The 23,531-nt window shown below is 36.8% G+C and overlaps 1 protein-coding gene across 1 annotated transcript in view; it reads right to left on the bottom strand.

Moving 5' to 3' along the window:
- The window catches only part of LOC149149802 (heavy metal-associated isoprenylated plant protein 12-like), a 50,098-nt gene extending 29,346 nt beyond the window's left edge, over positions 1-20,752 (bottom strand). The window contains exons 1-2 of the mRNA XM_089442596.1: positions 20,602-20,752; positions 20,407-20,516 (exon numbers count right to left, since the gene is read on the bottom strand). Coding sequence (XP_089298722.1) covers positions 20,407-20,516; positions 20,602-20,752 — 261 coding nt within the window. The remainder of the gene's footprint in view (positions 1-20,406; positions 20,517-20,601) is intronic.
- Positions 20,753-23,531: the final 2,779 nt, after the last annotated feature.

Genomic DNA, 23,531 nt, shown 5'->3' with positions numbered 1-23,531 from the left:
CTTTTGTGGTGGTATTCAAATGCCACAAGGATAAACATATAGTTTTTAACAAGGTTCATGATTTTGGGGATGATCCAGTCTATCCATTCAACCACAGTTTCTATAATTCAATCCTCTCACTACGTTGGCAATGTCTACCTCGGTATGGGTAAGATTGCCTAATTTTCCAATTCACTTTATGCATCCATATATCTTAGAAAAAGTAGGCAATTTAATTGGAAAATTGGTTAAAGTACACAATCAAAGACTTTTAAATGGAATTTTCACCTATGTTTGCATATGTATTGATGTAGATCTCAACAAAGGTCTACGAGATAAAATAGAGCTCAAGTGGGTGGAAAATGTGTATTTCCAACCCCTTGACTATGAAAATATAGCTTTTAGAGGTCAAAATCCTAACAAAAAGACCACCTTCAGAATGTATGTCATTTTCCAAAAGAGGCTTCCTCATAGCAGATGACTAAGAATTCTGGCTATGGTTGGAGGGATCCTAAGGAGAAAAATGGATCCAAAGCTTCAACTGAATAGGGAAGAGATAACCCACAACATCCAGAGACAGTTTCTAAGGAGTCATCCTCTTCAGATTTCATTGGATCTCCAAGGGCACTGTCTCATTCACCAAGATGGGTGAATTACCCGAGGAAGAAGCAAGAAAGAGATTCAACCATAATCGAGGCAACAGTAAGTGGGGCACAAAGAATCCCATGAGTTAGACATATCTAACAGTGATAAGGAAATGACAAACACGGTTCATTCAGTGGAACTAGAAGTACTACAAGGTAATGGAGTCATTGAACCAGCTGCTACTCGGGTGGATACTTCAACAACACAGACTGATGTTCGAAGGTGAAAAGAGAAAAAGGATCTTAAAGATGAGAATGAATTTAGTTTAAAAAATGAAACTACCTAATATATGAAGACACTATTACATGCTGTTAAATAACAATATTTTCTATAGAGGTAGCTCACCCTGCATTTATGTCCCAAAAGGCATCCAATGCAAGAAGAAGAAGAGCTAAAACAACATGTAAAGAACAAAAATAGGTTGTGACATAAATTAATCTATTAATAGGTTGGCCATTTTTTTAAATGATTTTTGTCCACAAGGCCAACTATTCTAGGGTATGAAAAGAACATCTCACTATAAAATTCATATGCAAATGGAACAATGTGAAAAATGAATAGCTCTAAAGTATTGTAAGAACCATCCACTAAATTCCAATGAAAAAGAAGATATCCCAGCTTTGCACTACAACAGGTAAAAGGTATATAATGCTACATACTACATTACTAATAATCCTACTCCTATATTCACAACTATAAGTAATGAAGTTTGGTTAATATATGTTGTGACATATTATTTGTGATTATTAATCAGGTCTTGTGGGCTAGGTTCTTTGTACATAAATAACATATCACATAGCTGATAAAAAAATTTAAGAGGAGATGTAGTGTTGAGCCAATACTCTATATAGTACACAACTTACAATTACACACACATCCCTTCATTTTAAAACAACATGTTCATGGAATTGGATAGATTCTTTGAGGATATTCAGATAATACCAATTGATCTCCCTCCAAAGCTTAGATTCCATATATAATAATATACAAAATCAAAATCTTTAGGACCATGTGTAGTACTAGTCAAACAAAGTACTAATCTACACAATCAAAATATTTTTGTATGTGCATCTTCAAAATAATCACCTCAGGCTTCTTATATTTGATAGTATGTACAGTCTCCTGTGCAATAGCAACCACATCTTGAATTTGTCTTTGATGAAGAAGCCTGACTTTCTCCTAGGCAATACCATCTGGCAGTGTAGGTTTCAGCCTATTAGCAATGATTTTGGAAATCGTTTGTGTAAGGGGTTGCAAAGAGAGATAGAAAAGTAATCAACAAAACTTGGTGTATGTGAAACCTCAGGAATCAATGTAATGAAAGTGGAATTAATATCACTAGGGATATAACCAATCTTCTGAGCCACCATAGATTGTACATATGTCAATGGATGACCCCCATCATAGACAATGTTTGATATTCCATGTCATTGATTCCCAAATCTATGTGGGCACTTGGCAACTTGATATCCAACATATGACAACCTGAGCACTCAAAAATTTGATATCCAACGTTATTACAACCCGAGCATCTAAAAGGAATTACCCAATAGTGAATTGTTGCCTAATAGAGAATCCACCATAATTGAGCTCCGCCTTTGCGCAAAGACCAGCAGTGAAGTCCATCTCCACCAAAATCCATGCGATACATTTATCTCTCTATAAGAGGCTTGCTTCCTCCATGAAGGTAAGTTTACCAACAAAATTGTTGATCATCATCAGTGATTCACATGACAAAAATATGACAGATAAACCAAGGATTTTAACCCGACCTATTTCCTTAGTGGTAATTCTAGGCATGGATCAAATCCCACATGCCAGTGATGTAAAGAGATGAAAACATGGTGATGAGCCCAATACGATCCAAAAATATTCACAGCATCATCTTATTTAGTAAAGTGTAAGAGGAACCATTGATTGTATAAAAGGCTAAAAAGAGGAGAGTACTTAAGCATAGAGTACCCATGTTATTTAACCTAGGATGCCATTTGAGAGACATCCATTGCTAGATAAGACAGCATTCCCACCAAAACCTATTTTTGTAATTCTACCACCCATTCCCAAATAACATTGAATCAAAAAATGAGTTCCGGATAATCTGAAACAACCTTAACTACCTTCTTTCTCCCTAAATTATGGAAAAAAAAATTCCATGTATTACCACATTCGGGTTCAATAACCGGTGGGGATACTAAAACATTCAAATCCATGTGTGTAGCTGCATCTACAAGAGATGTCTGATAAGGATGAACTCCCAACTTAGGGTAACCACGACTCTCCACCTGAATAGTTGTATGTACCAACGCATCGAGTAATGGAACGTCACCATCCTAGATGCCTTCAATATCAAGTGACATCCTACTGAGAGATACAAAGGTCACTTGTACATCTGACAATGCCAACACCTCGAAATCCCACCTATATGTGCACCAATATAGAGAGCATTACCAAAAATACCTTGTTTACTAGTGTCTAAAAACACCTCAATAAAATATGTAAACAAGGTAAATTAATTTTACTTATCAATTACAGACCCCACTTGCTGTAGGTTGCCACCACCTCAATCTACTATGAAAACCGTTCAAATACAATAGATTGACCAATCACCTCCTACCAATGTCCTTCAAAAAATATCATCAAGCACAAAATCAAAAAATATCTTCAATGACACAAACCGTTAATGGATTGTCCCTCATATAATCAATGGCCAACTTGGAAAATAAATATCACCTCAGACCAATTAATGACCCCAAGAGACTCTTTCATATTCAAATTCAAAATTCAAATATGTTACCAACTCACCCAACCAAAATGAATGCACTTACGTAGTAGTAAAGATCCTCGGAAATCCCTCAATCGACCAATCATATACTAGAGAGGAGCAGGAAGATCCACATGACAAAAGGTTTAGAAGAAATACCACGTAAAACAACCAACTAGTGCATCTCAGATAGATCACAAAGGATACCAACATGTGGCAGCTAAGATCCTTGGAAATCCCCTGACCAACCAATCCCAAACCGAAGAAGGAGCAGGAACATCCACAAGAGCAAAGGTTTCGAAGAAGACCAGTTAAACAACCAGCTAGTGCATCTTAGATAGACCATAGAGTAGTCCAACAACTAGATTGGAAAAGAAATTGTTATTAGTGTACCTTGAAACAAAAAAACCAAGAGAGATCCATGAGATCATCCTGAATTTGGATAAAAATTGAATCCAGCTCAGATAATTATGCTTAGATGTATTCAACCAATACCACCAACAACTTCACCAACGAAGGCTACATTTAATCCATATACATCCACACCTGTAGCCAAAATTATTGCCCTTGTAAATTTTGTGACTAATTCTTCTAGAATCCAATCTTTTATCCTCAATGTCTACTTCTCGAAAAAGTTGTTGTAGATATTTTGAAGTAGGCATATTGTCTGCCAATGGATATTATGTAATTTTCCTCCACCAACCTGCTGTAGCGGCTGCAACACCCTCCAAAATTTTGGCATTCATCCAATTTCAGAGCTTGTAGGTTTTAGCCTCATATAGAAATTACTTGCATATGAATTCTAAATCACAGAAAATAAAGAATGAGAGAGCATAACACATAAAACACATATACATAGAGATTTTCCCCTAGATCCCCAAACTGGGACTACCAGATTGATTTTTCATTATATTCCATTCAATGTTACAATACATATTTATACATGTCGAAGCATCCAATACCATGGACCGAAAACCATCGCATCCAAAACCATGGACCGAAAACCATCGTGTCTAAAACCATGTGGGAAAAACCATGCATAAAACCATAGGTAGGTCCGCCCAACCTAATATAGGGTCGAAAAACAAAATTTTCTGTGACGCTACCCCGAACACCATGGAGTGGGGTTACTTGCACCCCTCAAACCCCCTGTGACCTCCCTCGCTATGCAATCAGCGCAATGAAGGGGGGGCTTTACCCCCCTTCTAACCCCCTAGTTAACTATGTGGGCTAGTCATGCAAAGAATATAACACAACCCAACATTCTCCCACTTGTTCTTTTCTTTCCACAGGAGGCCACAAGAGAGCTTAGTCATTTATTGAGATCTAAAACACCCATTGTTTCTCTACACCAAGAGAAATTTTCAGAGCTCACAAATTTTGTCAATGCATCTGCAATATTCTTCAAAGTGTCCACCTTTACCAGCAACACCTTTTTGTCTTCTATCATATTCCTCACAAAGTGATACTAAACACCAATGTGCTTTGTATGAATGATATCCAAGGTTCTTTGCCAAAAAAATTGCACTTTGGCTATCATAGTCAATCCTTATAGCTCCCTGTACTAACCCCATACTTGAACACAATCTCTGCAACCAAACTGCTTCCTTGCTTGCATGAGTGGCTTCCATGTATTTTGCCTCTAGAGTTGATAGTGCCACTACAGATTGTTTCTTGCTCATCCACCTAACTGCACCTCCAAATAGGTTAAACACATACCCACTTGTAGATCTTCTCCAATCCAGATCTCCAGCCCAATCTGCATCAACAAAGCCATGGATATCCAACACTCTATCCAATCGTGGTCTTCCTTGGTAGCACAAACCATAATCACTACTGCCACGCAAATACCTGAAAACCTGCTTCACTGTTGTCCAGTGCTCCTTCCTTGGTTTTGACATAAACCTGCTCAATACTCCCACTGCATGTGCAATGCATGGTCTAGTATAGACCATCACATACATCACAGTACTCACTGCACTTGCATATGGAACACGGGACATGTCCTCTTCCTCTTCTTGTGTCTTGGGAAACTGTTCAGTAGATAACTTTACACCTACAGGAATAGGAACCTTCACCGTTTTACTATCCTGCATATTAAAACTCTGCAATATTTTCTCGACATACTTCCTCTGGTTTAATCAAAGCTTCCTCTTTGTTTTATCTCTTTTAATTTCCATGCCCAAAATATAGTTTGCGGCACCAAGATCTTTCATGTCAAATTTGGAGGACAAATGGGTCTTCAAATCCTAGATAATTTCTTTGTCATTTCTAACCAGCAACATATCATCCACATACAAGACCAGATAAATAACATGGTCACCAATTAATTTAAAATATAAACAGTGATCTGCTTTTCTTCTGGTGAAGCCATGTCCCCGTATAAATGTATCGAGTTTATGATACCACATCCTTGGTGATTGTTTTAACCCATACAAAGACTTCTTTAACTTGCATACTAGTTCTTTCTTACCCTTCACTGCAAAGCCTTCAGGTTGCTTCATGTAGATCTCCTCTTCCATGTCCCCGTGAAGAAATTATGTATTCACATCCATCTGTTCTACCTCAAAATCAAAAGCAACAACAACATATAAAAGTAGTCTAATAAAAGTTACCTTGGCAACAAGAGAAAAAAATATCACCAAAATCAATTCTCGGCACCTAGGAATAACCTTTTGCTACCAACCGAGCTTGGTATTTCTCCACCTTTCCTTCTGCATTTGTCTTCTTCTTGAACACCCATTTGCTACCAATGGGTTTCCTTCCAACCGGCAACTCCACCGGATCCCAAGCCTCATTTTTATGCAAAGATGCCATTTCATCAACCATGGCCTCTTTCCACATTTTTCCATCCTCTGAATCTACTGCTTCCTTCATAGTTCTAGGAACATCATCAATAATAGATAAAGCAAAATTTGAATAGAAAGCAAATGGACTATACCTTTCTAGCTGCCTTCTTCCTCGAACTGATCCTCTCACACCCGCAGTTTGTGGTTCTTCATCTCTGATTCCTCCTCTGTTGTAGAGTCTGATTCTTCCTCCTTTAGCTCAAACTCTATCTTCTTATGTTCCTTTGGTTGGACTTCATGTTTAATAAAATCTTTCACCTCTCTAAACACCACATCTCAGTTGTACACAACCTTCCCTGTTACTAGGTTCCAAAGCTTATAACCCTTTAAACCATCCTTATACCCAATGAAGATGCACTTTTTAGATTTACTATCCAACTTGGTTCGTTTCTCCTTTGGAACATGTACATATCCATCACATCCCAATACCCTCAGATGTGAAAGAGAGGGTTTCTTACTAGTCCATACCTCTTATGGAGTCTTATCCTCCAATGCTGATGAAGGTGATCTGTTGACCAGGTAACATGTTGTCTCCACTGCCTCTGCCTAGAATTCTTGTCCTAACCCGACACCACTGAGCATGCTTCTTGCCCTTTCCATCAATGTCTTGTCCATTCTTTCTACAACTCCATTTTTCTCAGGTGTGTATGGTGTAGTATTTTGCCGCGCTATACCACACTTCTTATAGAATTCCTGAAATTCCTTACTGCAAAACTCTCCATCGTTATCTGTCCTTAGTATCTTTATCTTCTTCTCTATCTAGTTTTCCACCAGAGCCTTAAATTATTTAAACCTATCAAAGACTTCAGATTTCTCCTTAAGGAAATATATCCATGTATTCATTGAGAAGTCATCTATAAAGGATACATAGTACACAGAATCACCCATTGATGGAACCTTCATAGGTCCAAACACATCATTGTGCACAAGCTCTAATATTTGTTTCACCATGTTACCACGAGAGGCGAAATTCACTCGATTTTGCTTCCCATATACACAATTTTCATAGAAATCAAAATCCAGAGCTATTAATCATACCTTTACCATGAAGTATTTGAAGGCCCTTCTCTCCAATATGTCCAAGCCTTTGATGCCACAACATGGTCTTCTCTCCAGAGACCACTAGAATTTCTACTCCACTTTCAGGAACCACAGAACCGTTGCACCCATCATCAACAGTGCTACCTTACAGCTTTTACAGAGTTCCAATTTGAACTCCCCACATCAATACCAATGCCCCTCGAACCATCTTGTAGGTATCTTTCTTGAAAACTATTTTTATACCTGCATCATCCAGATTGCTTACAGAAATCATATTTCTGGATAATGCAGTGTTGGAAATAATACTGAGAGGGGGGGTGAATCAGTATTATCAAATTCTTTTCAATATATCTTCCTTATTTATACTTTGAATAATTCTTCAAATATTGATCATTACTTTGTATGTCAGAATCATAAAATAATGAGCAAGAACAAGAAAAGCAAATAGTCACACAAAAGAATACCAGATATAAGGTGGAAACCCAATGTGGGTGAAAACTACCTGCTACAATATGTCTCTATCTTCTTTTAATAAGAAACTCCTTTTACAATGATTTTGTACTGGTGCAGTCCTTTACCAGTACGCAGGCTACAACCTGCAGAGAGCTACAACTCTCTCTCTCGTTTTCAAGTCTGTCCTGGAAGGGAGCTACAACCCCCTACTTCTTTTCTTTCAAGGACCACTTTTCATTAATTTTCAAACTGAATCCAAGAACATCAAAAAAACCATCAACTACAATTGCATCATCAATCTCTGACTTCACCAAAGCCAACCCGCATACAGGTCTGCATATATTTCCTTATAACTTTGCAGTTGTTCCATACATCAGACATACCCAGACCATAACATGTGTAAAAATAAAACATGCATCAATAATTCAGACCCAGATTATTAGATTTATAGATCAAGCGTATGCCACATATCACATATAAAAATCATATAGAGATACCACTATTCCAGCCTTAAGATTTTGACCCATCAATAGAACTTATCCTTCTCCTTACGCTCAGGTTCCTTCTTCATTCAAATCCAGATCTGCACCATAACCCAATCACAATATTCCAGATCTAGCACTTTATCAGATATTTAATAATTCAGAAGATGCTTTGTCAAATGATCTCCTTCCTCTTTTATAGCCTTAGTCCTTTCTCAATACCACGGTCCAAAACCATAGGATCTAAAAACTGTTGGACCAATACCATGAACCAACCATGAAAGTGCGTGAGATCAACACTTTTGGATGCAATACCACGGGCCAAAACCATAAGATCAAAAACTGTCGAACTAATACCATGAACCAACCATGAAAGTGCGTGAGATCAACACTTTTGGATGCAATACCACGGGCCAAAACCATAGGATCGAAAATTGTCGAACTAATACCATGAACCAATACTTGGGATCAACACTTCTGAGGAGGTACCATGGTCCAAAACCATAGGTTCAAATACCAAGGACTAACTACCATGGACCAAAGATAAGTTCTCCAACATATACGCACTTTTCCTTGCATGAAAGTGTGTGAACTTTTTCTCTACATGCAATACCACGAACCAAAACCATAATAAACCAATACCGCAAACCCAATACTTGGGATCAACACTTCTGACGAGGTACGATGGTCCAAAACCATAGGTTCAAATACCAAGGACTAACTACCATGGACCAAAGGTAAGTTCTCCAACATATACGCGCTTTTCCTTGCATGACAGTGCATGAACTTTTTCTCTACATGAGATAAATTTTTCTCTGTATAAAAGTGCGTGAACTTTTCTCTACATGAAATAAACTTTTCTCTGCATAAAAGTGCATGAACTTTTCTCTGCATAAAAGTGCGTGAAATTTTCTCTACATTATAATTTATTATCTGAGATGAGTGGGTTGCCATCAAGTACAACATATGTATCATAATGCCAACATGCAGGAATATGTAGATCACCGGGAAGTGTTCTAACCCTTCCACCTTGCAACTTTAACTTTTCCGCAACCGACGATTTTAGCCTTCCTGTCATCCCCCAAGAATACATCACCACCATCATATTTTTCATACTTTCAGAACCACTCTCTATGGGGAGTGAAGTGAAAGGATGCACCTGAGTCAATAAACCATGCCTCGTGATCTACATGTCTACTTGAAGAAGCCAAGTACACATCCCCACCTTCATCTGAGGTGGTTTTCTCTTCTGTAGAATATGCATCATCAAAACCCTTTCCTTTATCAGGAGCTTTAGATTTACAGTCGCTTTTGTAGTGCCCTTCCTTTCCGCATTTCTAGCACAACACCTTTACAGGTTTTCCTGGAGATATAGATCCCCCTATAGATTTAGACCTCCCACTCGATGACTTATTTTTATTTCTATTCTGGGACTGTCCTCGTACAAACAAGGCATCACCATTCTGGCTCTCCATATTTTTCCGTCTCATTTCCACCATCAGCAAGGATGAGACTATTTCATTAAACTGCAAGGCAGTTGCATTGCTACCTATTGCAATAACCAGACTATCCCAAAAATCTGGTAGAGAACACAACAAACTGATGCACTTATATTCATCTATAAATTTTCTAAAGTAAAAAATCCACAACGAATAGGAAAAGGTGGCCAAATAGAATTTTTGGCTTCCTTTAGGGATTTGGTTAAGCCATTGGCCACAGTCTAATAGGAAACTTCTCAGGCGAGGAGCCTATCAAGTACATAGAGAGGGAGGACATGAGGGGCAGCTAGGCTTCCATAAATCCTAACATAGGTGAAGGATTCCTCTCCAAAACAATTCCCTATAGCTATAAGGTAATACAAAGCTTCTCTTGAAAACTTAGTGGGTATTTCATAAAAAATGACTTGGTACAAGGGTAACATCATTCCATGGTAGATTTTATAAAAATGGGGCTGTTAATTGGATTCCCAGGGGATTTTATGGTAAATATAGATCGATATAGGGCCTTGAAGGGTCCATTTCCATCCCATAGATGGATAGTTAGTGGTCAAAAACCCTACGTCCATAATATAAGCACTCATGTAGAAAGAGGGCACGATCCTAGTAGTAATATTGTGTTTTCTTTGATAGGCTAGGATATGGGAGACTAGATTGTGGTATAAGATAGTGGCCAAATCCATAATCTAGGCTTCAGAGGCAACCTCCATTAGGGGAACCCATTATATTGTGAATTTTGGTGAATTAGGTTACTGGAATAGTCTACACATCATAGAAACAATGTGACAATGAGGACCAGCAAGGGAGGCAAGAGAATACATACCCTTGTCTCCATGTTTATTCTTGCTTGGCTGGCACCTCAACTACCTTATCGATTCTGACTGAACTTCATTTTCTACGAAAAACTTTTGAAGAAACTATGCATTATAGTTTTTTTGTGGCTTTGGAAGATGATATATTCTTCTCAATTCTTCAACTTTAAATGACCCAATTAGCATCCTTTTCCTCAAGGTTATGAAGGTTCTATCTCCTATGTTTACATCGTCAATAATCCATTTGACCAAATCTGTGTATTGCATAATGTTTGGTCGAGCCGCATTTTGATGGAGATGGGAATTGGTGACGTCTGCCGAGATGCTTTTTGAAGTCGATATAGTTTCATTTGGCGTTGTGACTTGTCTTGTAACTACTCTAGTTTCTTCTTCTTAAAATAGTTTATATATTGCTTCCCAAAAAGAACACCCAGATTCAGTAGTGCATGTCATATCAAAGAAGAATGGAGGCCTCTCAGTAAACTCTGTAGTAGGTGGAGTTGGTTGTGGTGGCACTGTTGGTTTCTTGTTCTTCTTAGTGGCTCTTGGTATTTCACTTGAGTTATGTTTATTAGGACTAGCCTATAATAGAGAGAATGCAAATAATAAGGAGGAAATTTTAGAATTATAAAATTAAGGGGAAAATGCCCACCATAACATGAAAAAAGAATTTAATGTAATATATTGAACACTAAATGGGATCAATAAAATCATTTACATTACCGAGAACATCAATACTGTTATAACTAATCATAAATGAAAAATTGTTGGTTCACACACTATTTGTATAGTTCAGTGCCCTGCTAACTCATTTCACATTACAAGTTTCCTCGGAACACATATTTTCTAATTTGTGAAATCTTCCTTTTGTCGATATCTGATGCATTGACCTTTAAGATATGTGGAAAAATGGCTAGTTTTGTTATTTATAGCATCGGGACTTCCCTTGGCAAGAGTCATTTTGAGTTTTTTATGTGATATAAATATTTCACAATGAAAAATGAAATGGGTACTTCTCGCGATATTGCAAAAATTTTTATCGAGAGGTCAGATTTGTGGTAACAAATGGGAAATGTCGATATAGCTGTTGCGTTGCTCTTTTTGTGATAAATGACGTGGCTAGCTGGCACTACCAATTATGACTTTTGTGCGCGTGGAGGGTTTTCTATTTATTAAAGTTATATAAGACCTATCGCTATTTTGTTGAATCTTGGGCAAATCGTATCACACTTTTACTTAAATGCCTACTATGCTCTAGCTTCTGTGATTACCTATATGCGATATGCAAAGGGTCGTATTAACGTTTTCTTAATATATTTGATTTCCAAATAGATTTTAAGCCTAAGTGCAGATAGTATATTTTTTTTGTTTTGTAGGGTCCCCATTATGGCTAAGTTAACTTATCAAATTACACTAGCCATTGTTGAGTGACACAAAAGGACCCCAAAATCTGAATGGATGTAATCAAGGAGACATTTACTAACATGTTTCCCTGTTTTAAATTTTTGTCTAGATTGCTTTCCACAAATACAATGCTCACATAAATTCAAATTTAAATATTTCAAGCTTGGAAGTAAATTACAATCAACCAATACCTTTAGCCCTTTCTCACTCATATGTCCCAAGTGTTGATGCCATAAACGAGTAGTCACTTGCACCTTTAGATGCTACTATTGTATGATCTAATTTTGCCCTTCCTTCAAGAGTATAAGTGTTCCCAAACCTTTTAGCCTTCATGACTACCAAGAAGCATTTCATCACCTTCATAACTCCACCTTCAATTGTACACAAAATCTAACACTCCCAAAGATATTAAGTTCTTTCTATGCTCAGTCACATGCCTCATCTCTATCAACGTTCTAATAGTACCATCATATATTTTAATCCTAATACTATCAGTTCCAATAGTGTTGCATGTAACATCATTACCGATGAATACCACACCATCATCGAGACATTGGTATGAAGAGAACCAATTCCTATGAAGGCACATATGATGGGAAACACCATAATATAGCAACCAATTATGATGATGTTCAGAAACAATAGAAGTGGAAAATAACTCATCAACAATACCTACACTTATTTCACCTAAATTGGCTTCCTTTGTAGAGTCCTTTTTAGTAGCTTGTTCCTTTCTTTTCTAGAAATCCTTCTTAAGATGCCTTGATTTGTTACAGTACCAACACTTTAACTTACTCTTCTTGCCTCTTGACTTCGATCTTGATGTGTCTCTCAAATTCTGATCTTTTTCTTTTAATCGACCTTTTGCCACCATTGCTTCTAATGTTGAGGTTTCAAGGCTAAATTTCTGCAGAGTTTCCTAAAAAAAAAAGGCTCCCACAATAACATCAAAATCAATTCTATCGGTATAACTAAAACTAATAGAGGTTACAAAGTGATCCCAAGGCTCAGGCTGAGAACACAATAGTGTAATTTCTTTCTCTTCCCCTTCAATATTTACATCTATACTAGACAACTGACATAAAAGAGTATTGAAAGATAAATGATCATAGATATTTGTACCTTCCTTCATCCGCAAATTGTATAATTGTCACTTCAAGTAGACTTTGTTTATTAAGAACTTCACTGTATAAAGGCTTTCTAACGTGGTCTATAAGCCTAAAACTGTTTTCTCTCCAACGACGTTAAAAAACACATCATCTGCCAAACACAAATGAATAACACTGAGGGCTCTTGCATCCATGTCGTCCCAATCATCATTATCCATGCCCACTGGTTTGTTTTCCCTTCCCAACAACAACTTTGCCACTCCTTGCTACACGAGCATATCCTGCATCTTAACCTTCCATAGGTCAAAGCTATTACTACCATTGATCTTTTTAATTTCAAACTTCACACTTTGCATCTTCTTCATTAACACATAATTTTCCCAAAAGATCTAATAGAACTTGTTTTGTTGAGCAGCAAAAGCATAGCCTGCAAATAAATTGAAATTGCATAAAATAATGGCAAATAAACAAGATAAGGGAATAATCAAACACATAAATTGACACAATTTTTTACATAGAAACTTGTCACATATTTTCTAAATACATCTACAACTTTTAAAGCGATATAAGAAACTTTTTACATAAAACAAAAAAGTTCCTTTTATAATTTTTTTCAAAAAAACTTAGATTAAGAAAATAAACCAGGCCAGAACAGCCCATATTAGCTATTATCCAAAAAAATATAGAGAAATACTTAGCAACTTCTAACATATTTTTATTGCTTAAATATCAAAACAATGTTAATAGAAATATTTGATTTTGTGAGTATTTCTTAAATACCACGTCAATGGTCATAGAGATATTTGATTCCAACCATTTAAATACTACGGTCCTAGAGTGTTATGATTATTTTATTTCTCCAAGTAAGATAGCATTAATGTTCGGATTATTTTATTTCTCCTAAGTAAGATAGCATTAATGGACTACAAGAAGGGCTATTGTTAGTGTAGTCTCCATTAATATTACAATGATAGAATTTGAATGAATGGGTTAGCTAAATGGTTTTCCGCAAAAGATTTCAATAGTCAAATACAACTTAATCATTTCCCTTATTCTCTAATTAGTATCATCCCAAAACCATCGGCCAAATGAAGAGGTGTAATGGTTTACAATTTCTAACCCAAATTGCTTCCAAATTCCCACTATGATTGAAAGCTCTTCCAAGCTGTAACTGTTTACAATTTCTAACTCGGATTGCTTCCAAATTCCCGCTATGATTGAAAGCTCTGCCAAGCTCTTCATTTTTATTTGAATGTAACTTTTGGCGGTCACAGCTATCTTTCATATTTAATCCAAAGCAATTTGGAGTTAATGCTTACATCTTATATGTGTAATGTTGGTTTATGAGCTGATAGTGATAGTTGAGAAATTCTCTCAATTTTTTTTTAAAATTAAGAATAAGTTAGATCTCGCCAAATCTATATTATAGAGTAATATTTGAATCTAAGATGTGTGTTGACATATACACTTTTGTGCGAAATATATGAATTCTTTTAACATGGCATCAGAGCACAAGGTGGGTGGTGTTGGGATTGTGAAAGAGGTTGCGCGAACAGTGTACTGTGCGTATTGTGAACATTGATGTTCGTTGTCAGCTGTAGGAGATTGGAAAGTTATGTTTGATGAGGCTGCGTTGGAGACTAGTGTGCTGTGGAGGTCACCGTGGAGCATCGACGTGAACATATCAATGAAAATCAATGACGTCAAAGGCTGTTGTGAAGACTAGTGGAAAAGTTGGCTATGCATGTTCTTGTGAATATGTTTCTGTGATTGCATTGAGCGTTGATTATTGTAAAGACTAGTGATAAGTTCACCACATATGGATTGGAGCTGTGACGGTCAAACCGCAAACCAACGTGGAGCAGCGACATGGTTTTTTGAGCGTTGATTGTTGTAAAGACAAGTGATAAATTCACCACATATGGATTGGAGCTGTGACGGTCAAACCGCAAAGCAACGTGGATCAGCGACATGGTTTTTTGAGCGTTGATTGTTGTAAAGACTAGTGATAAATTCACCACATATGGATTGCAGCAGTGACGGTCAAACTGCAAACCAACGTGGAGCAGCGACATGGTTTTTTAATTTCTTGAGCCGAGTCTAAAGTTTCCTTTCGCTTTACTTCTAGCGACTGTGGATCCATTGGTGGAGAAAGTTTTTTAGGTGGAAGGACGTAGATCAAGCACACGAATTTTCTTTGATTGTTCGAATTTCAAAGCATGCGATTTTTCACAAAGAAGTTGAAGCTTTTTTTAATTGCAAAAAGACCATCATTAATGAAATATCGCAATAGCTTTCTCTGACCTTTTCTGTGAAGATTTTTTTAGACTCAGGATGGTTTCTTGCCGCACAGAGAACCGCAGACTGTTGTATCGAGCATGGAAGGAAATCGATTGTTTCGAGGGTATTAAGACAAGTGGATTTGGGGGTGAAGAATAGTAGTCCTGTATCACATCCTTGTGAATTCGCGGGTGCTTCTTTGGGTGTTTCTAAAGGCTTGTGTAGGTGAGAAATTCCTACGGATTCTGCAACATTCTGATTGGAATTCGGACACAGACATATCCTTCCTTACAATGTTATTAACGACCACGGTAAACCTTAAAGTTTGTGTCGTGTTCTCCTTTAGTTCGTTGTTGTGGACTATGTTGTGTTGCACTTATGAATGACAGGTCATGGAGTAAATCTTTGAAGGGTCCATTAATTTAGTGGGAGTGAGCTTGTCAATATGTTTTTTAGCCGGTTATGTATAATTTTGTTCAAAGGATAATTAATAAGTTCTAGTGATGGTGCAGTTGAATCAGTTGGGAAAATTTAGTTATCTATGTTAGTAAAATGATGATGAAGTGAATGACCAATTTGAACCTTTCAAACTCTTTTATAACAATTACATTTCAGTGAAAAGGCACAACATGGATGGTTGTTGAGATAGTATGACAGTTGTGGATCTAGAGAAAGATCCCTCATTCGTTGAAGACATGGGAGTGGTCTTCTAATGAGGTTATGCGATGGTTTGGTACGTTGTTCAGTAATTGACTTCGGGAAATTTGTGATTTGGGAGTTCCCGAGTGCAACTCGAATCCAACTTGCTAACTACACCTTTACAAAGGTTGTGAGGCAACTTGATGGAGCCTATACTCATAAATTGTAAACCAGTTAAAGAATGATTGTGTATTTTGTTGTTTATGGTTGGTTTCAATAAATTTATGTAATGTAAGCATTAAGACGGGAAGTTGAAGTTAATGCTTACATCTTATATTTGTAATGTTGGCTTATGAGCTGTGGGTGATGGTTGAGAAATTCTCTCAACCTCTCCTTCTAAATTAGCAATAAGTTAGATCTCACAAACTCTATTAAATTAGCAATAAGTTAGATCTCACAAACTCTATATTATAGAGTAATTTATGAATGTAAATTGTGTGTATTAAGGCATACACCTTTATGTGAAATATATGAGTGTTCCACCATTCTTTAACAAAGCATGTCCAGTTAATTATCCTCCCCGTTGTTACGTGCAATATTAGTGTTTCAGCTTTGTTTCTTTATTTATCACTGGACTTTAATACATCTCCTCCACAAACCATACTTCATACCTTTTCAAGTAACGTGCCACAACACTTAAATATGTGAAAGACAGGTAAATTTTAAATTTGTAAACTGATTCTATTTATTATTATCTTAAATAAACAGATGACCTTGTTTTCATGGAAAATTTAATTGTCACAACTTACGTTTCCTTGGAGTTTTAAAAAGAAATCGTGACACTAGCACCAGCTACACAAAGAATTCGTGACACTGGCACCAACCCATCTAGCTCAGTTAGTAGAGCGCTACCTCAGTTAGTAGAGCACAAGGATCTTAACCATGGGTGGCGTTAGCTTGTTTTTTCATTGTATCGCTGGAGGCTCGCCAGTGTTACATTTTTAATTTGAAAAATAACCTCGTAAATTTCCTCTGATTGCACCCGTAGTGGGACCAGTTCATCAGTAGCAAATCGAGATCGAGAGCCCCTGCATTCAGCAGAGCTATTTTACTATGAGTCAAGCGATTTCTACACCAAGCATCCTGCCCTCTCTAATGCTAGAGAAACTATTGCATGCAATACACTTGCCTGGCTATTAGGAAAGGCTCAAGATAAATCTAGACATCTTTCAACAGCCAACCTGGGGGCTTAATCTATGGGCGCTTTGCCTCCTAGGCATTTACTTACGGGTTTCCAAGATCGAATCTCTTGGAAACTTAACTTACGTATTTCTTATGGGTTTCCAAGATCGAATCTCTTGAAAACCTAACTTATGGAGTGGAGCTACATCACGGCACGGCAGTGAGGCAATTCAAAGATAATTTTGGCTTCATCAATCAATTTACAATCTCTATTAAAACAATTAATGTAAGAATTGAAGCAATTTCTCAACAACCAGCAATCAATATGAAATCAAACTCACCATGGTCAAACTGTCCATGGGTTGGAAATTCAAATAGACAAGCATTTCAGCATTATTCTTCTCATTCTTCTATTCCCCATAAATGCAAAACACATTCTTCTCAATCCCTTCTTCGTTTCTCACCAAGCTTTCGACATTCAGACACAAGCTAAATGTATAGTTAATGGTAAAGGAGTATCTCTAAGCTTTAGAAACTCAACATTCTTCCTGCATGGCTGAAAACGCAACAGCAAAGGGGTTTCTTACTTCACCTTCTATGTTAATATTTTCAATATTACTAATTTTGTAAGCTGCCAGTAAACCCTCAAAACGGAGCTTAAGCATCCCAAGACTTGGAAAATCAATTTCTTAAGCTCTGTGGTGTTATTCTAATCTCAAAGGTCTACACACCATCAAAATGAATAGTAAAACTGTATTACTATTTGCAAGCTGCCATTAAACCCTCAAAACGAAGCTTAAGGACCCCAAGACTTGGCTAATAAATTTCTTAACCTCGGTGGTGTCCTTCATACCTCAAACGTCTACACAACATATGAATGAATAGTAAAACTCTTCTGTTGATGAGTACCATGATTCTGACAATGGGCTAGTTTTAAAAACGCAATAAAAAGATGAGAACATACACAGAAATGACAGCTAAATTTGCAAACAAATAAAACACAGTAAAAGGATGAGAACATCCGGAGAGATGATAGCTAAATTTGCAAACAAATAATACATAAATAGGGGTAAAATGGTAGCAGTATGCATCTTAAACCCCAAATGGTTCATTTTCTGAGTTGTTGGAAGCTCAGAGGTCGCTCAACTTGCTCAATAAAACTGCTTGCCATCGAATTTTATCCAGCTCCTTTGCTGTCGTGGTAAGGCAAGTGTGGTCGATGCAAATTTTATATATTATAACTGACAGAACCTTCGGTTCCCCGGCAGGGAATACCGCTGCCTCCAACCCTTGTTTTATAATTTTTTCTCCCATTATATGTCCTCAATGTATTTATTTTCTTCTTTGTATATTTCCATACAAAATCTTACACCTTTTTAATTTAAAGAAAAAAAAAACAAAGATTTTAAAGAGGAAATAGATACATATGTTCATAAATTAAATATGAATAAAACAAATAAAATTCATACCAAAATTCTCTTTCGTCCTATTACGTTAGATGAGAATCTCGCCCAATTCTTTTTTCCATGTATATCTTCATTAAAATTGAAAACTACTTTCTCCAATATATTCTCATCTTTCATGTCATAATCTTTTATTATTATTTTAAGTAATAAAAGTTATCACATGTTCAGCGCTATCTTTACGAAAAATAAAAGGTCAATACCTATTATCAATTAAAATTCGCATTAAACATATTAGTTAAATTTCATATTAAAGACAAACCTTGCTGCCTTAACTTTTCATTAGAAAGCACTAAAGTCTTCATTAGAAATAATTGGCTTCCTCGATTTGTTTATTTGAAAATGCTGATTGGCGTTAATGGGGGCATGCCGAAATATTGCTATGGACAACATTGATGAATGAGATTATATAAATTTGAGTAGGACTCTTACAATATTTTTATTATAAATAAATAAGATTATTTTTAGTCAAGAGGATGCGGTGTAACCGTTAAATGGGGAGTTTAGTTTAAAAGGTTTTATGGTCTAATTTTAGTTAAAGACGTAACAATGGAGGAATGATAGTTGCTTTAAGCTCAATTTTTTTAAATGAAAAAGAATAAATAAAAGTAAATAAAATTATTAAATATTTATTTTTTGAATATTATTCAATGTAATGAGTGTTAAGTGAACTATTTAAAAATGATGAAAAATTAGTTAGTTACTACTATTCCTTATAGCATAAATGACATATATCTAAAACTACTCAATATAATTATAATTATTAGAAATTATGAAATCAATATAAAATATAATTTAAATATAATTTTTAAATGTAACATATACATGTATCGATGGATTTCTTCTGATTCAGATTAACCTAATCATATCGACTCTATTATCTTTGATAACATCATTCTTCGATAATCAGTGTGCGATTTAATGAGTCAATATATCTAGCGAAGTTAACTCTTAAATGAAACATGTTAACTCTTTCAGAAAAGCTAGGACAATTTTATTACCAAAAATATGGTACAGTTTCGACATAAATGAACTGTACAGTTTTCGACATAAATGACAAGGTGATAAATGTGCAAGTTTTTCCGTATGAATTCATTCACCAATTACAGGAAAATATATGTACACGATAATGAGATAAACGTGCACCTTCAGGATTGTTAATTCATTTAACTGTAAACTGTATGATAATTCTAAAAGCATGAAAATAGGTGGTTTGACCAATGCTAAAGAAACTGTGGACAACCATTATTCAAATAAATATGAAATATTCAAGCACCTACAGTTATTAGAGATGATGGGGTCATCTACATTGATAGCACAGTTAACATCTCTTCTTGACCATCAGAAGCAAACAAATTGTGTAAATATTTCCCAGAAGGAAACGGATCCGGCATGAATATTTCCCATACATTTTTCTCAGTAAATAATTGCCAAACCCTACCCAATACGCAGCATGTGCTAGACGATACACGTGAAAACCTTTCTGCATAATCGGATTTCTTGCATCGCATGTTTATTAGTATGCATGTTTATTAGTATGTAGATCAGGCGAGCACCAACTTCTAATTCAGTGTAGAATATTATTCAATAAAATTATTAATTTGAGCAAGAAATTCACAGAATTGTTAAAATTGAATTCAAGAGATAGTGCAGGTGCTGGGGCTCTCATCACTCCAGTAATGAGTGTAGCTGCTGTCCTGGTAATAGCTTCTTGTAGGGATGACATAACTTAAATTCTCGGGATATAAGATCTGGTGACATAAGTACTTATCGGGCTCATTACAGCGCTCATTACATGGTTTGACGCTGACCAATTCCGTGAATCCATACTTTCTGAGACTAGCCGTGACCCTTACTGGATCCGCATCTCCAGTTACACTGATCGTATTATTCTCAGCATTAATCTTTATAGATTCCACGCCTGCAAAGATGCACAGAGATGCAAAACTTTAATACAAGTTATTGCAGCCTCGGTCGACCAAATTATTAATAAACCGAGAATTTACCTTCAATCCCTGCGACCGTCTTCATTGCCCTCCGTTTGCATTTTTCACAATGTAGACCCAGTTTCAGCACCATTTTCTGCACAGAGTTCCCGTCACATGACCGCTTAAGAAATAAAACGAAAGATCGATAACTGTTGCTTACCTTAGACATTTTTCAGAGCCCTCTGGAGAGTAATAGCGTCGGGAATTTTTTCGACGGAGAACCTTCTCTGGCTTCCAACAGAACAGGAGGAGTATATATATTACATAATCGGCAAATTAAAAAATAGCCCTGCCGAACGATTCGGATATGGAGTTTCCCTCCATTGCAATCGAATATTTAGAATATTCACCCTCTCGCATACGGGAGACGCGGTCTCGTCTTGCTGGAGGGATTTTCCTTTCCGTGCTTCTTCCGCACGGCAACAATATCACATGCCAACTTGTCTTGGAACGCCATCATCGGATTAGCCTGACGCTAACAGTAGCCTTGGTGTTGAATAGTGAACATTTAACAAACATATAGAGCTGGTTGGAATTATGGATGTAGTCCTCGAAGTCGGAGTTTATTCTACTCTCCACACATCCCTGCATGAAACGTGCTCAACATACTCCAAGCACATTTGTTAATAATAAAATTTTTTATTGAATTTATATAAAACATTCGTCTTTGCTCCAATAATGCATGTCGATCAACGAAACGTGTAAATTTCGATTGTCCTCGTCCAATTAGTTTAAGTCAACGAGACATTTAAATTTGGTTCTCCCCATACGAGACGATGCCAGTTCGAGACTTTTAGAGCAACGACAGCAAATTGGTATTTTTTGGACTTTTAGCACGAGAGCTCGATGACGTTAAGTAAAATAAAAACTCCAAAACGAGACGAGGTCGTTAAGACAAAATTGGAATAAAATTTCGAATTGAATTATTTTTTACTAAAAAAGACATTCAGTCAACATGTGCACCCATTCATTATACTCGGTTTTAGAGTTTTTATCGTTCTCTCTAAAAGGATAGATTTTATTAAAATTATATAGAGATATTTGTAAATTTAAGTTATAGTTATCAAATTTTAAGATTTTAGATACTCTAAATTTTTTTAATAATGTTAATTTATTTTTACTATGAAAAATATGATTCAAACCTAATTTAAAAAAAAAAATTAACTAAATAATTTTAACTATTTTGATCATTTAATTCTTCTGATTCCATAAACCATTCCTCTGTCTCCATAAACAATGCTTTATCCATGCTTGTGAAATGTTAAGTACGGCAACAATAGGTTCATAGCTGAATTCGCAGTAGGCCTATTGTCATTTAATTTGGATTTATATTATGATTCAGTGATTATTTTAGTAGCATTTATGCCCTGTCCTTCTCCACCACCACGGCAGCGTATAATTAAGCGGGTTCTCCACCATCTCATGCTACGGTCTAGTCAGGCTACAGTCTAGTTACTGAATTTAATATCACTTTGTATTTGTAAATGTGTTATAAAACCTGCACAGATGAATCTAGCTAGTAAAGGTTGAACACACAACTTTGCAAAGCAAAAACACTAAAAGAAAATCGAAAGAACAAAAGAATGATTCATTAGAAAATAGGTTACAATGCTCATGATATAGCATCACTGGGTGAAGATCCCAAGGTAATGCACCATAGTGGTGATCAATGAGAAGACTCAATACCTACAACAAGTTCCGGAGAGAACTAGCCAGTTGCGGAGTAAAAGAAGGAGCAAATCAGGGAGTAAATCATGCAGAAGAACTAACTAGTTGCGGAGTTAAAGAAGTAGCCAATCAAGGAGTAAATCATGCAGAAGGAATCTCGCATGTAGTCCCATGCCTTAACTAAGAGTCCGCATGTAGGTGTGTAGTAGTTCCAACACCTCCCTGAACACCACTATGGGGAAAAATAGAAAATGGACCTTGGAAACTAAGGCCAAAGGTCACCCAAAACACAGTGAAACTTGTACTAAAATTGAGGAAAGAGGGAAAACCTCATGGGAGAAAACCCCCCCTCAAAGTACAATGTAATCAAAAGAAAAGAGAAAGAAAAGGCAATTGCTAAGCAACTGTGTCCTTCACGCCAAGACGATCGCGCAGAGAATGAAACTTCTGCTCAGTGAATGTCTTGGTGAAGATGTCTGCAGTCTGTTCTGCTGAAGGACAAAACTGCGAATCAATGACCCAATCATGTACTAAGTCTCTGATGTAGTGCATATGGATCTCTATGTGCTTCGTCCGTTGCTGCTGTACTATATCCCTGCAAAATTTGAGAGTGCTCTGGTTGTCACACCAGATGACAATTGGCTGGTGGAACTGGACGCCCAACTCAGTGAGGAAGTGTTGTAGCCACAGAGCCTGAACAATGATGTTGACTACTCCTCTATACTTGGCCTCAGCTGAAGAGAGAGCAATAGCAGCTTGCCTCTTGCTCGACCACAAATAGGGCCAAATCCTAGACTGAGTGAATATCCGAAGGTGGACTTGCGATCAATGTTGTCTCCCACCCAATCAGAATCTGTGAAGCCAAGGAGGTTCAATGCAGTGCCTGCTGCATAGTGAATCTTGAAGGTGATGGTGCCCTGCACATATTGGAGGATGCACTTGGCAGCATTCTAGTGTAGCTCAAGCGGCTCCTGCATGTATTTGGAAACTGCCCCTACTGCATATGAGAGATCTGGTCTGGAGTGGGTGACGTACAATAAGCTCCCCACTAGCTGTCGGTAGAGAGTGCTGTTAACTAATGGAGTGTCACCTCCATCCTCAAGGCAAACCCCAGACAAAAAAGGAGTCGGTGTTGGCTTGTAGTCAATCATGCGAAATCTCTCAAGGAGATCCTGTGCATACTTAGCCTGAGAGAGTTTGATGCCTGTGGCATCCTGGCTGATCTCAAGACCAAGAAAGAATTGTAATGGACCCATGTCCGTCATCAATAACCTATCATG

Source organism: Pinus tabuliformis, chromosome 9 (genome assembly GCF_031772625.1).
Source record: "Pinus tabuliformis cultivar Carrire ecotype Pingquan chromosome 9, CPIR1, whole genome shotgun sequence".
In the NCBI taxonomy this organism is placed as follows: domain Eukaryota; kingdom Viridiplantae; phylum Streptophyta; class Pinopsida; order Pinales; family Pinaceae; genus Pinus; species Pinus tabuliformis.
This window is presented reverse-complemented; position numbering and strand designations above follow the sequence as displayed.